We start from the raw sequence: 15,384 nt of genomic DNA, 5'->3' as shown, positions 1-15,384 counted from the left end.
CGAGCGCCCAGCCGAGCGCTCTCCGTCGATACTGAGGCCCTGAGCAACCTGATCTAGTTGGAGATGTCCCTGTTCCTTGCAGGGGGGTTGGACTAGATGACCTTTGAAGGTCCCTTCCAGCCCTAACCATTCTATGATTCTATGATACGAGGCTGGAAGGTGGGCACCTCTGTGTGTGCTGCCGGGAGCAGCGTTTGCAGCGACCGAGGATCAGCTTTTCCCTCTCTGCTGGTCCCCAGCTGGTCTGGGATGAGCAGGAGCTGCTGGGGGAGCCCAGGAGTGCCCTCCTGAGATGCAATGTTCATCGTTCGTGGGCCAGGAGCAGCACACCCGGAGCCAGACCTCGTGGTCCCTCTCCACTGTCTCCTCCCATATCGCTCCGTTGGTTTGCTCTCCAGTTTGAACGTTGAAGATCTTGAGTAGGAGAAGATTTTCTGACCTTGAAATACTTTTTCCTGGCTAAGATGATTCCATTTGGGGTTTTTAGGATCGTTTTTTTTTTTTTCTTTTCATTGTGTGGATGGTTTTACTTAGTCACTGCAAATCTCTCTGCTGTGAGCCACTACTGGTGTTGCTGGTTAAAGTGACGCCTTGCTAACCTCACAGACCTTGGTAGCTTCAGTGGAGGTGAGCACTTCATCCAAGATCCCACTGATCCATCGAGAAGCTGCCCAGGAGAAGGGACCGGTTTGGGTGGGAGCAGAGCTTTGCTTCTCGCGGCAGGAAACAGGAGTTTCCTCCGTTTGGTCTGGGGTACAACTAGCGTTTTCTCTGCTGCTCCTGCGGCACGGGTCTGCCCAGGGTTTCTTGGTTTCTCTCAAACTGTGATAACTGAGACTTTTGAAAGAGAAGTTCATGTTCAGAAGGTGGGACCGTTCCATGGATGCACCTGGTTTCTGACAGCGCGAGCCACAACGCTTGTGTTCCATCCAGAGGCTGAATACACGTTCTGGAAACTCACCACATCTTGGATTGGAGTTATCCAAGGTCGGACATACCACGTTCCTCAGAAATTTGATCCAGGGTTTAATTGTTGCCACTGTTTAAAAAAAAAAAAACCAAAACAACAAAAAGCTATTTTTGATTGGAATCGTTAGGCTGGTTCTTGCAAGAAGCCCTTTAATACAGATTTCACTCCTTGGTGGTACTTGTTCAACATGATTTTTCGGCACCTTCATCATGAAGGAACCTCTTCATGTCATTTCAACTGAATATTTGCCAAATCCTTTTTTTCTCCCCTTTCGCTTGGCAATTGCCGTGCCTCTGGAAGCACGTGGGTTTGGGACTGTCTGTGGAAGAGGCTCTGCTGGCATTAGAGGTTGTTTGGGTGGCAGCAACCAGAGACTTCACCACCCCCTTCCAGCACAGCTCAGTCCCACGTGGGGCAGGTTCGTTCTCGGTGCTGATTTGGTTTCACCGAACTGGTGCGAGGACTGGGTTGACCTTAGTGCAGCTCCCCTGAGATGCAAACCCCGAAACATCTCACTGGGCTGCGGTGGTGTCTCCTTCGGAGGGCTGAACCTCCCTGAATTGGGTACATGTCATCTGTCAGGACGTTTTGTTGCCGTAGATAGTTCCTGATGATTTAATTCTGTCACAAGGGAAAATAATAACTTCCAGGCAAGGTTAAGATGTGTCTAAATTTGAAGGCTTTTGCAAGAGGAACACAGAGACATCCCATCCAGGTGGTCATACCTGCTTAGGCAGATCTTCCCCTCCTTTTTTTTTATTAAAGGCAAAGGTCTTCACTTTTGTAAAAACACTGAAAATTCAAATGAATTTGAGGCTTATTAAAGGAAATCTTGAAAAATTAAGAAAATACCTACTGAGTACTTAATACATGAAATAAAGTTGAGACTGTGGCGTTGACAATTTAATTTCTACCCGGGCGTACTGAGCTTTCTCCGTGACTTTTCCAAACGCAGACCTCTGTTGACATCAAGGTAGAGCAGAGGAGAGCAGGGCTGTGCAGGTGGTGGCTGGCCAGCCCTGGCACCGGGGGCTCCTCCGGCTGCGGGCAGAGCCCCGGCGCGCGGCACTGGGCTCTCGCGCTCTGTGTTGCAGGCTGCAGAAGGCGCAGGAGGAGCATCGCTCCGTGGAGGTGGAAAAGGTGCACCTGGAGAAGAAACTGCAGGATGAGATCAGCATTGCCAAGCAGGAGGCACACCGGCTCCGAGAGCTGCGGGAGGGCACGGAGAACGAGCTGAGCCGGCAGAAGTACGCTGAGCAGGAGCTGGAGCAGGTAAGGGCTCGGCCGGTGGGTGCACGTACGTACGAGTAGGCAGTTCCTCCCTCTGCTTCATCCTCCTGAGAAATCCAGTGATGTTCTGCTCAGAGTGCTCTTCCACCTTCGCTTTTCCACTCCCCTTGGTGGAGGACAGGATCTGAGTGTGCCTTCCAGTACTGCCCGTCCCCAGTATGGTGCTGCTGTGGGGCTCCCCTTGGTGGAGGACAGGATCTGAGTGTGCCTTCCAGTACTGCCCGTCCCAGTACGGTGCTGCTGTGGGTTGGGTGGCAGGGGCCGTGCCAGTGCGGTCCCCAGAGCCACGTGCAGCCGCCGCGCATCGTCCCAGCCGGCCCTACGGAAGGAGAGGGATTGAACTTGACCCGTAGCTGCACCCCTCTGATGGCTCCTAACTCCCACTCCAAACCATAAGGTCTTTCTTTTTCCCTTTTGTATCCGCTCATGGCTTTAGGAGAGGTTTGTAACGAGTCTGGTTGTGCTTGCCATGTTTCCTTGTGGATCAGAGAGGTGTACAAAGGAAATTTCCTTCCGAGGGAGTTCAGAATCTGTACAGCAAAGTTAGAGTTCATCTGCAGTTCTCAAAAAGATTGGGTTTAAATTCCAACCAGCAGGAAAACACGTCCCCAAGTTATATCTTGTGGCGTAAGCCCAGGCAGAATATTGTGCATTATGGTGCTGCTGGCAAAAAAACCCACATTTGATATACATCAGCTTAAACTGGACTGGTGTGAGCCAGAACTGCGTGAGCCAAGAGAGGACCATGGATGTTCTGAGGCCACCAGCCTCAGCCTGTCCTCCTGACCTGGCTGTGCCCAGTTTTGTATGCCACCGTGGAGGATGGGGGAGAAAATGGAACAGGAATGGAGGGTTTGTGCTGACAAGGGAGAACCAGATGTGCCAGGGCCCATGGGCAGCGTGGCCGCGGGGTGCGAATGGTCAGCAAACAGCAGATCTCCTTCCTGCTTGGGATGCCAACAGCCCAGATGCCCACCGGCACCCGCTGTGCCAGCTTTGCTCTCGTGATCCAACGTCGTTCCTCCTCACTGGCCATCCAGCCTCTCCACGACATCACCGAGCCCCGTTTCAGCACACACATTGGGATGTCCATACTCACACGCACAGAAATTCGGTCATTTTGCACTGTGGGCCATTAAAGGAGGATGTGCAGCCTTCCTCCCATGACCCTGAGCCCCGTACCAGACCTGCTCCTGGCGTTTGGAGAAGGCAGGGTCTCACCCCTTCCACTCCCCCCGCTGTACGTTCGTTGAGGAACCTGGAAAGCCAGAGGTGACGTAACCACTCTGTTGTTTCTCAGAGGCCTCCAGGAGGGCTGCCCTGCCAGGGTGAGTACTGGTTTTGCCCACCTGACCCCACACTGTGTGACTGTAACACCATCACTGTCCTGGTGAGCTGTAGACCACAGATAACATTAACCAGTCACCCCCACTGACCATAAAACTCATCTGATTTTAATACTCTTGGATCCCAGGGAGTGTTAAAAGACGACCTTCTTTTGCACATTCTTTAAAAAAAGATACTGGAAGGTTTGGAAGCTCCTGAGATGGAGCAGCAGTGTATTTCTGGGCTGGGACTCTCCTGTGCTGGGTTGTTTGTACCGACCTTCTGTCCTCGCTGGGTTGTCCTCCCCCAGACCGTGACGCGCTCTGGGGCCGCAGACCCGGAGAGCATTCCTCACTTTGTAAATTATTTCTCTTAGTGGTCAAAACGGGGTCTTGGAGATCTTCACAGGAGGGTGTAGACACACAGAGTAGCTCCTATGTGTATGATGCCCTGCAGAACGCAGAGGGTTTGTGGTTTGGACACTGCTGTATGATGCCTCATCTCAACCACTGGTCCTTGGCTGTTGTTTCACATTGCTTCCCTTTCCCCCATTCCCTAAAAACGTTGTTCCTGTAAATGTTTTGAGCACTCCTCCACCCCAAATACCTGGTGGCAGATTTCCTGCCCGCTCATTCTCCATATTCCTAAATCCTGGAGTTCTGCCTGCGGCGGGAGCAGCATCCGGTGCTTCCCGGGGCCAAAATTCTGAATTTGTAACTTTTGGGATGATGTAGGCGATGCTACGCTCAGCGAGACTAAATCACCCCGAGGTGATAGAAGTAGTCGACCTCTCCCATGCAGTCCTCCAGGCTACTTCTAGATGGACTGGGCAGACGGACTCCAGGATAAAATACAGGATTTCAAGTCTCTGTCAGTACCCTGGTGCTTTTGGCTCGCCAGAAATGATGCCCGTGCCAGACGTGGTGAGACGTGACTGGGTTAAGTAACGTGTTAAGGGAAAAGATCCAAGTTTGAGCAATCTTTTTCAAAAAGTGCTCCTCTTCAGTCCGCTTGCGGCTGCGCTCTGCGGGAAGCGAAGAGGCAGCGGCACCAGGGAAGGATGGGTGGAAACACGGCTGTGGGATGCGTGCGTGGGGCGTCGGGAAGGGTCTGGCGTGGAGCCCAAGCAGGTCCCACTGCCCCCATGCCTCTCAGACCTGGGCCCTAAAGAACAGAAATGCCTAAAGAAAGAGCCAATGGGACAGATGTCACCCAGACATCATCCCAGGGATGCGTGTGCGGCCCCGACGGCATCGCTGGCGGTGCCAAAGCTGGACCTTTCTGTGTTGGTGGGCCAGGGCTTTCTGGGATGGTGAAAGCTCTTGAAGGTGCTTAGAGTTGGCTCTGATTTAACAGCAGGAAAGTCTGGTGTAGAGTGTGCAGCCACATATGTCCCTCCTGAGCTTCGGGGTGCTGTGGCTGAAGCGTAGTCCAGGCCACCGCCGCCGGGTCGCAGCAGCCCCGAGCTGCAGTTGCCGTCCTTGGCTTTCTCCAGTTGACGTGGAACACGTCAACTTCTTGCAGGGCTTGTGTCGGGCTTCGGGTTTGTTAAAGTCCTTCCACGTCATGTGTGATGGAAGACAAGTGTTCATTCTTGATGGTCTCTGGCACTCCCTGCATTTATGTAAGGTTTTGGTGTCTTCAGCTTGCTTGTCACCCACTTTCTTCTAATTTTGTAATCGCTCCCATCTCCCGCAAGATAAGTAAGTGTGTGGAGGGGACCAGACCGATGGTGCGTGGAGGAGACTGAGTCAGGATGGAAGGAGAGTCCCCCAGGAACCTACAGAAACTGCCGGTTCCAGACGCCTTATTTCTTTTCCTGACCAAGCAGCACATGTTTTCTGTCTAAATATTTTCACCGTCTTGCTCCAGCGTGGAAGTTGCCTCTTGCCAAGCTCCCTCTGCTCAGTAGCTGCAGGGAGAAGGCGATTTGCTGCGCAGTGCTGCCAGCGATTCCGCCTCCGGAGGAGAATCCGGGGGTTGGCAGACCTGCGGGCGGGCAGCGAGCTGCACCGAGGGTCCCGGAGCCTGGGAGGGGCGCCCCGAATTGCCTTTCCCAATCCCGATTCCCTTTGCACTAACGCGTGCGGCAGCGGAGGGTTCATGTGCGGGTTGTGCCGTGGTGAGGAAGAGGAGCTGCCGGGAAGAGGCAGACGGGGTGAGCTCTGCCCACCCTCCCTGGGAGCCGAGGTGCCAAGGTGGGACAGCATCGCCACGGCTGGGAAGTTTTGAGGAAGGAGCTCTCTGTTAGGACGAAGGGAAAGCACTGTAGGGTTGTTCCGGGCATCCGTGTCTGTCGGATGGCTGTCCTGCCACGCTCCTCAATCCCGCTTGCCCGCGGTGCCAGGATGCCACCTCCTACAAATACTTGAGAAAAGTATTACAGCCTACAAATACTTGAGAAGGGATGGTGGGAGGTGGGGGAAGGGCTCTTTACATTAGTGTTGGGTGATAGAACTTGAGGAAATGGGTATAAGCTTAGTCAGGGGAGGTTCAGGTTGGATGTTGGGAAGTATTTCTTCTCTGAAAGGGTTGTCAGCCACTGGAACAGGCTGCCCAGGGAGGTGGTTGAGTCCCCATCCCTGGATGTGTTTAAGAATAGGGTGGATGAACTACTTAGGGATATGGTTTAATGGGGATTAGGGATGGTTGGACTCGATGATCTCTAAGGTCTTTTCCAACCTAGAAATCTATGAAATCTATGAATCTCCTCCTAACGACCTCTGCTTCTGTCCTGCGTAAGATTAAGTAACGTGGAGTCTTTTTTTTATCATTATTTTTATTTCCTGCCGTGAAAGCGCGGGGTCGGCAGCCGGCGGTTGGGATGGCCTCACTGGAGGACTGGCCGCCCCCGCCACTGCTGACGCCGCACCGGCGCTTCCCCCAGGTGCGGATGGCGCTCAAGAACGCGGAGAAGGAGCTGGAGTCCCACTGCAGCTGGGCTGCGCCCGAGGCCCTGCAGAAGTGGCTCCAGCTGACCCACGAGGTGGAGGTCCAGTACTACAACATCAAGAAACAGAACGCGGAGAAGCAGCTGCTGGTGGCCAAGGAAGGGGTGAGAATTCCAGCGGCTTGTCCCGGGTCTTCCCCCCGCAGCCGCGGCGAAGGGTTTGGGGGATGAAACCTGCGGAGCTGCTTTCTCTGCCCCTTCGTTATTTCCCTCGTTATGCCTTAAATTTGCATTTTTTTTAAAGTGCAGCACAAACCTTGGTAGAGGTTTAATGTCTGCAGCAGGCTGGAGCCCCAGGACGGTGCCGGGCAGGAATTGGTGCCGGTAGGCACTAAGCAGGAGGGTTTGCACCCATTAAGGGTCATCCCTGCCCTGGGTGATTCACCTGCACAGGAACACCGTTTCTAACACGTGCGTGCGATCCGTAGCCGTGAATCATTCCTCTGCTCCGAGTTGTTTAAAATTTTCCCTGCCAGCCTGCCAGCGGTGAGCTGCAGGGAAGCTGTCGGAACACGAATTCGGCTCTGCGGACACACACAGCAGTCAGGGCTGGCAGCGCAGCAAAACTTGCCTGCCGTGGTGTGTTCCCACTCGGAACGTTTCAACGTTTCAGGGGTTTTTCCTTTTGCCGTGTCGGTTCTGCTGCCCGCGTCCTTGGGTTGTCTCTTCTAAGTCTCAACACCCATGGATCTGAGAGCCAGGGAGCTGAGCGTGGAGACTTTCGTTCTGAATATGTACTGTGCCACAAAGGGAAGGCAAAACAACCAAGCCCAAAACAAAAACCCTCCCCAAACCCACATCAACAGTGCTTCTCTCATAGTTTCCTTACGGGAAAGACAAAACACGGCGTTTTGAGGGCGCCGTTCGCTGTGCGAAGTAGCTGGTTCAGTTCCCCGTGACTCCTGGGAAATCAGGAGAAGGGCCATGGAGGAGCAGGAGACCCACAGCACAGCATGGTTTGAGTCAGAAGGGACCTTAAAGATCATCTAGTCCAACCCCCTGCCGTGGGCAGGGACACCTTCCACTAGACCAGGTTGCCCAAAGCCCCATCCAACCTGGCCTTGAACCCCCAACCTGCTCACTCACCGTGGGCGAATTCCTCACCCGCCGCGCTGGGAAGGATGACATCCTCCAGTAAAAACCTGGTTCACACTATTTACACGTGTGCAGACAGCTGCAGGGACTATTTCTGTCTCAGCCCATCCAGGATGTTCTCGTCCGGGAGGAAACATAAGGTCGTCTTCTTCCTGTGACCTTTTTCTGTTGATGTTGCAGGCTGAAAAAATCAAAAAGAAGCGAAACACCCTGTTTGGAACGTTTCACGTTGCTCACAGCTCCTCTCTAGATGATGTTGATCATAAAATCTTAACTGCAAAGTGAGTATCTACTCAATACCCTCTCTTCTTCCTGCCTGCCCCTTTCACCCCTCCCACGTACTGTGCCCCTACAGGTGCTCCTGGGCCCCGTTTTGCTGAACTTTTGTTCTGTTGACTTTAGTTGGGTTTGGATTTGCTCCTTTTCATCAATAACCTTTTAATTTTATCTGTGTGAAATAAGAAATCACAGTTACTGAGCAATGAGAAGTCCTGTCTGAGCATTCAGGAGGCCGCAGTGTTTTTAAGCGATTAGCCCTGGATATTTCAGTGGTTGCTGTTTTTTTCTTTTTTTTTTTTTAATTCCCCAAAATGGAATGAAAGATGTCTGGAGCGTTAGGGTACAAAGCTGAACCACCAGACCCCCTGTGCCAGACACTGTTCGGTACGTTTTTCCTTCCTTCCCCACATTTTTCCCTTGTTTGAACCTCGCTTCCAGGCAGGCGCTGAGCGAGGTGACGGCGGCGCTGCGGGAGCGGCTGCACCGCTGGCAGCAGATCGAGCTGCTCTGCGGCTTCCAGATCGTCAACAACCCGGGCATCCACTCCCTGGCATCCGCCCTGAACATCGACCCCGGCTGGATGGGCACCTCGCGGCCCAACCCCTCCCACTTCATCATGACCGACGACGTGGACGATTTGGACGAAGAGATCGTGTCCCCCATGTCCATGCAATGTAGGTAGTCCGCGGTAGCCGCGCGCCGCGGGTGCCGTGCCGCTGGGTGCGGTGGCACGGGGCAGGCCTGGAACAGTAGATGGAATGCGTTAGGAGGAATGAAGGTTTTAAATGACTGATGACAAATTGTTAGTCGTTAAGGGTCAGGAATGCCCGTAAGTGCCAGACCACCACTGCCAGGGTTGCTCGGAGCCTGTTGATCCCAGCAGAACCAGTAAGTTGTAGGTATTATAGTCATCATGTAATGGTGTGTATGCTGTTCTGCTCAACTCCCTGAATTTAAGCATTTACAAAAAAAAAACCAACAAAGGCGTGGGCTAGACTCAGAACAGTGAGAAAGGAAAACGAAGTGCATTTTCCATTTCTTGGAGCAAAGACGGGAACCCCAACGCCCCATCCCCTGTGCTGCAGTCACCGGGGGGGGCGTTCCCCCTCTGTGCCGGTGGCTGTTCCCATACAAAGTGCATCGACTCCCCTAAGGAGGAATGGGGCTGCTGGAGAGGGAGGGTGGGTGGTCCTGCTGTCACCAGCCCCCGTCTCTGAGGACAGGGTTGGACTCGGGTCACCCTCTGCCCATTACTCCCCCAGTTGCTGGGCTCCTGGGTGAAGTGAAGGCTGTCTCCTCCTCGGCAAAATGTTCGTGGATTGGTCCTGACTGCTGTTCCCATGTTCAGCCCGCCCGGATTCGGCCTTGGCTTCTCTCAAAAGTGCATTTCCCGAATGCAGTTTCCTGTCTAAGACATGGGGAGAACGAAGGGCAGTGCCAGGCCCGCTCTGCCGCGGTCCGGGGGTCGCAGGGAGCAGTGCGTGGCCCCGGCGCAGCTTTCGGAGCTCCCGCGGGAGAGGGGAGCCGGTGCCTCCGGAGCTGTGTCTGATCGGGGCCACTTTCTGGAGGGCTTCACCCGAAGCAGGTCTAGTTAGCGGGGCAGAAGGTGGGGGGAGGAACAGAGGAGTCTTGGGGTTGGCAGGAGATGCCCATCCGTGCCGTGGCCATCCCTCCCGCGTGGTGTCGGGCTCTGGTTAGATGCCGTGGAGTCCGGAGGTGAGTGCTGAGGTCAGGGGATGCAGGCAGGGCATGGAGGGGATGCAGGCAGGGCACGGAGGGGATGCAGGCAGGGCACGGAGGGGATGCAGGCAGGGCACGGAGGGGATGCAGGCAGGGCACAGAGGGGATGGGCAGCCCGCGGGGCGTTCAGGCCGGAGGAGCGGGCATTTGCACATTCCCGGGGCTCAGCAAACGTCGGGGCTGGAGCTGGCGGTTCCTGGGGTCGGGTGTGCGAAGGGCACGTTCAGCACCTCCGCCAGGGAACGGTGTCCTGCCAGGCCGGGTCCGTGGGATGATCAGGCAGGTCACCCAGCGAACACCCGCGGAGGCACAAGCCGGGTGGCCATGAGGCATCAGGAGGGAAAGTCCTCGGTAAGAGCTGCAGCACAGCGCCGGGGCGGTGAGCTGGACGGGGATGAGCCTTCCTCCCAGGTCTTAAGCCTCAGCTTCTGTGCCTTGCTTGGGGCACCTCGAGGGAGGCTTTTGCAGCGAGCCCTTGCCATTCCTGTCAGCCTGGGACGGGCAGCGAGCTCCAGCCTGCCCCGTGCCAGTGCTGACCGTCAGCTCCAGCCTGCCCCGTGCCAGTGCTGACCGTCAGCTCCAGCCTGCCCCGTGCCAGTGCTGACCGTCAGCTCCAGCCTGCCCCGTGCCAGTGCTGACCATCAGCTCCAGCCTGCCGCGTGCCAGCGCTGACCACGAGCTCCAGCCTGCCCCATGCCAGCGCTGACCGTGAGCTCCAGCCTGCCCCGTGCCAGTGCTGACCACGAGCTCCAGCCTGCCCCGTGCCAGCGCTGACCGTGAGCTCCAGCCTGCCCCGTGCCAGTGCTGACTGTCAGCTCCAGCCTGCCCCGTGCCAGCACTGATTGTGAGCTCCAGCCTGCCCCGTGCCAGCGCTGACCATCAGCTCCAGCCTGCCGCGTGCCAGTGCTGACCACGAGCTCCAGCCTGCCCCGTGCCAGCGCTGACCGTGAGCTCCAGCCTGCCCCGTGCCAGCGCTGACTGTCAGCTCCAGCCTGCCCCGTGCCAGCGCTGACCGCATCCCTGCAGCCGGTACTGCCATGGAGCGAGTGCTGGGCACGCCGGCTCCTGACGCAGCGGAGCTTGCCTTTCCCTAGAGGATTTTTCTTTCTTTGTGTGCAAAAACTGCTCCAGGAGAGAAGTGCAATTTCTCCTCCCCGGATGTGCTGGGGTGTTGCCGAGTGCCCATGGTGATTCTCCCGGTAAATCACGTTTCTCTCTCTCCTGTCCGTGCCCGGTTGCCCACCCCAGACGCAGCCTGGCTTTTCGGGCGCCGGTTCAGTGACCGCTCGTCTCTGTCCTCGGAGGATCAGTCCCTCTGGAAACACCCTGGTTTGGTTCTCTTCAATTATATTTTAATTTTTTGTTCTACCCTCTGCCCTTTATTCTGGACTAAAATACAAACACAAATTTTCCAACTTTCTGGCACGGAAAACTAATGAATGTACCTCTCTTCCCTGAGCCATCAGCATCTCTACTAACCCCCGAGAAGAGTCTGGTGGGATGAAGAAGAATCACACTTCGCTGTAGTTCTTATGTGCTCTTGGGTTTTGCTTTTTAAAGAAAAATCCAGTTATGGAATCTGGAGGGTTGTTTTTGTTTGGTTTCACCCTTGAGGTGGAGATTAAGGATTCAGGCTGGGCCTGGAGGAGGTGATAACGTTCCCGTTCCCATCCCATCTCCTCCTCTGCCCCGGTCCCTCCCCGCGGGGGCTGCTGCCCGTTGCCCGTTGCCCGTTGCCGTGCCTTTCCTCCTTGGCTGTCCTTAAATAAACTGAGCAGTTTATAAATGCCCCCGATGAGCATAACCTGTCCCCCGGTGCCAGGGCCGTGGGGATGGCACGCTCAGCCCCAGGGCTGCCCGTCTCCGGCTGGAAGCCTTCCCATGGCGGAGCGCTGCCCGATGCCAGCTGGCACGGGATGGAGCAGGATGTGCGCGTTCCGCAGCCACCGGGTGGGCGCGGGCAGCGGTCAGGGCACGTGGGGTGGTGGGAGTCCTCAAGGTGACGAGCAGGTTGGTTGCCCAGCGCTGGTAAAAGCCGAGCGGTGTCCGGAGCGGGACGGTGCCTGTGGGAGCGGGGGAACGCCGCGGGTGCGCGGCGAGGTCTCAGCCGTTGCTCCGCTGCTTATCGCAGGGTGGGTGGTGCGGAAGGAGGGCGCCAGGGTGGAAGGGGTCGAGCTGGTAAACGAGGAGTGGAACAGCAGGAAAAAACCCAACAAATCCCTTGGGGGGAAAAAAGCACGGCCCAAGGGAAAAAGAAACCTGTAGCAGAAACCCGTAATCCCCCAGTTAATTATTCTGCAGAGCTCAGATCCCCGTTAGCGCTCCGAAATGGGGCTCCTGAACCGTATCCTACGGCAGGCAGGGATCAGCCGTGCTATTCCTGCCCGTGCTGCCGCAGCGAGCAGCGCTGTGCCACTGCAGAGCCGGGGCAGCCCCCAGCGCTGCCACAGCCACCCTCCCCCTCGCCTCCCCCATCAGTTTTCCTGCAGCTCCCCCTGGAACAAGGCGTTTTTTTCCGCCTTGGCTCCGTGGGGCTTGGTTGCACTTCGTTTCAGCTCTGGAGCTCTTAAAGAGAAACAAAAATCTCGGTACGAAACGTGGGCGGTGTAAAGAGCTCCACGAAAGGTGCGTGGATGGGCGGTGCAGTAACAGGAAGAAGTAGGAAAACCTGAGTGGTGGGACCCTGGGAGAGAAACTGCGGGTGAGCTTGGGAATGTGGCCTGGGTTACTCCTGCTCGTTCCTCCTTCCGCTCGAGATCCGTCCCAGCGGTGATCCCGCAGCAGCTGGGCTGTTGCTGCCGGAGGCGCCGCAGGAGGTGGGTGTTTCCGAGCTGCACGTTTTTCTAGCAGCGATTTGCTGGTTCTTCGATTCCCGAAGGAGCTCTCCTCCTCCTCCATTTCTCAGCTTTCCTGTCTCTTCACCTTTTTAACCGTTTTTACATGTATTTCGAATGCCTGTAAGAAATCCCCAGCAACCCTGAACACCTTATCTCCTGCCAAAAGAGGAACATCCCGTATGGAAATTGCAGCTGGCGGGTTAGATACAACCCGACGGGCTGTCTGCAGCACGCCGATGCAGCCCAGTGCATCCTTAGTTTTCCACGTGTAATGCTGTGCCTGACGGAAGCGAGCGCGCGGGAAGCTGGGTGGAGGTGGGGGTGCCCCTCTGCCCGCTGCCCCCTGCTCCGGCGTGGCACACAGTGTGCTGCGGAGGTGGCGTGAGCACAGGGACAGCTGGCTGAGCTGGTACCTGCCAGGTCAGACCACATGGCCAGCAGGATCGTTACGGCCTCTAAAAGCTGTGGGTCAGCTGGCGACAGCGCGCCGAAGGAGGCAGGGCAGCGTGTTTCCCCGAATCCAGCGTGTTTCCCCAAACCAAGCAGGATTTCTTCCAGTACCTCAAGGGGGCCTACAAGAAAGATGGGGAGAGGCTGTTCAGGAGGGCCTGTTGTGATAGGACAAGGGGTAATGGTTTTAAAATAGAGGGAGGTAGATTCAGGTTGGATATTAGGAAAAATTTTTTACCAGTGAGAGTTGTAGAACACTGGAACAGGTTGCCCAGAGAGGTGGTGGATGCTCCATCCCTGGAGACTGTTCAAGGCCAGGTTGGACGAGGCCCTGAGCAACCTGATCTAGTTGGAGATATCCCTGTCCCTGCAGGGGGGTTGGACTAGATGACCTTTGAAGGTCCCTTCCAACCCTGACCATTCTATGATTCTATGATTTGCAATCAGAGAAACGTATTTTTTCAAATTGAGCATCTCTGCTCAGTCACCGAACAGACTGGCAACAGGAGACGCCACTTTTGGACCAGAGCGATGATGTCAGGTGTGGTCTGATGGCAAAACCTGTGCCAACCCAGTTACTGCCCTAGTTACTGTACGTCTGCCACGTGGCCCGGCTGTTCTGCCCTGCCAATGGGCACAGGGCTGGGAGGTCCCTGCATCTTCGCAGAAGCCTTCCTGTGCCCAGACCCCACGTGCAGCCATGCTTCACAGCCCTGCTTGCCATCCCACGTTCCTGCGCCTCGCTCCAGGAGTTGCACCGGCACGACGGTGCTGGAAGTGGGAGCGGAGCCGAGCTGCGGAGCGGAGCTCACCCCGCTGGCTTCGGGTGCCCGCGTCTGACCTGGGCACCGCAGGCTCCTTTTCAGGCTCTGTAGGGAAGCTACGACCGAGGCATGAAGCATCCGAGCGATTCGGATGTCTGCGTTAGGATGAAAAGTGAACCGTGCCCTGAAAGTACCAACTTCTTCACGTTCACCGTAGCGGGAGCCCGCGGGGTAGCGCTGGTGTAAAGCCGGCTGGGATGGATCACGCAGCTGGTTTCTCCCTCAGGCAGGATGGTCGGATAAGGTGTTCAGAAGGCACCTGTGCCAGGGGTGGCAAACGCCGTTTTTCACGGGCTGAGCATTAATCTGGCATGTCAAGCAGTAGCACCAGCTTAATGCTTCTCCTGCATTAAACCAGCGCGACTTACCGCACACGGCGGGGCAGCTGCCGTGCCCGCTGTGTCCCGGCCACGGAGGCACGGTGCCCGCTCGCCGATGCGATGCGGGGTCTCCTTCCAGCTGCCTTCAGCGTTCTCCCCTTTCTCTCGTTCCAGCTCCTGCCTTGCCCGGCACAGTTCGCCAGCGCCTGGTGGACCCGCAGCATGCCCACGGATCTCAGAGGTTGGTAGAGAGTTACGTGCAAGGCCAGAACGAGTCGGGCCAAGCTCATTACCGGGCGGGCAGAGTCTCTCTCCGTCGAATGCACAGCCTCTCCTCCGGACAGTCTTTCAGTTCCGACCTTCCCGGCACCAGCCCGTCATCTGCTGCCACCACCACCTCTTCCACCTCTTGCTCCTCATCCACCACCACTGCATCTGCTCCTGCTTGCCATGTCCACCCTATCTATTACCATCACACCACCTCCTCTTATTTCCTTCAGATGGACTCCATCCCCGATCTACCCCCTCCTGATGTCACCTCTGGAGTTCGCTGTCGCACTGAGAGCTTTGGGTATATTGCTGTTTCTTTTCTAGCCTCCTCTTGCCTGCTGTGGCTCAGAGCTGATGCTTGCTCGGGTGCTCTTCCTCCTAGGTTCCTTGTGCCCTTTCCTTTCGGGCCTTTGTTTCGTTGTTTATCCACACATTTGTTCCTTCAACCACTCCCCCGTGCCAGCAGACCCTTTAAGGAGTGCTCCAGGGTCCGTTCCCGTATCTGCAAACTCAGTGGGTGCATAAACCAGGGAGGTGCTGTTGGTTAAGGGGAGCTGAGCAAACGGGAGTTCCTGGGCGCTCGGTAATTGCTGAATAAGTCAGACTTTCCCTTGGGTTGTGCACCCGTGAGAACAAAGGTAACACCACTCGTCAAACATCACTGACCTTGTTTGAAGCCACCACTGATTTGGGGTCTTCACAAGCGAATGGCAAAGGAAACACGATGGGTAGATACCAGGAGATGGCAGCTGGCGCTGCCTGGGGGGTTTGAAATTTGTGCTGGTTTTAAGAGGTGGCAAAAGCAGCGTTCGGGAATTGTGTGTTTCAGAGTGACTCCGCCTCTGTTTCGGCAGGGGGTGAGCCATGGTTGGGGTTTGGCTGAGGAATATCTGGCTAATGAGGAGGGGGCTGGAGCTGCTTGCTGCTGGGTCACTGCCTTTAACTTGGTCCCTTTCGGCAGTGACAGCTGGCGAGCGATGGCTCTTTGGAGACCTGCGTACGATAGGATCCAAGGGGCTGGTTATCCTCCACA

At 56.0% G+C, this 15,384-nt stretch overlaps 1 protein-coding gene across 2 annotated transcripts in view; it reads left to right on the top strand.

The window, feature by feature from the left end:
- The window catches only part of STIM1 (stromal interaction molecule 1), a 95,763-nt gene that overhangs the window by 73,445 nt on the left and 6,934 nt on the right, over positions 1 to 15,384 (top strand). Inside the window, exons 7-12 of one of the 2 annotated variants that reach the window (XM_086630628.1) lie at positions 2,065 to 2,242; positions 6,474 to 6,641; positions 7,812 to 7,912; positions 8,349 to 8,584; positions 10,899 to 10,979; positions 14,256 to 14,322. In XM_086630628.1, the coding sequence (XP_086486754.1) occupies positions 2,065 to 2,242; positions 6,474 to 6,641; positions 7,812 to 7,912; positions 8,349 to 8,584; positions 10,899 to 10,979; positions 14,256 to 14,322 (831 nt within the window). The remainder of the gene's footprint in view (positions 1 to 2,064; positions 2,243 to 6,473; positions 6,642 to 7,811; positions 7,913 to 8,348; positions 8,585 to 10,898; positions 10,980 to 14,255; positions 14,323 to 15,384) is intronic. The other variant, XM_086630629.1, reaches the window with a different exon arrangement.

This window comes from Tauraco erythrolophus, unplaced genomic scaffold (assembly GCF_009769465.1).
Source record: "Tauraco erythrolophus isolate bTauEry1 unplaced genomic scaffold, bTauEry1.pri scaffold_45_arrow_ctg1, whole genome shotgun sequence".
Lineage (NCBI taxonomy): Eukaryota > Metazoa > Chordata > Aves > Musophagiformes > Musophagidae > Tauraco > Tauraco erythrolophus.
This window is presented reverse-complemented; position numbering and strand designations above follow the sequence as displayed.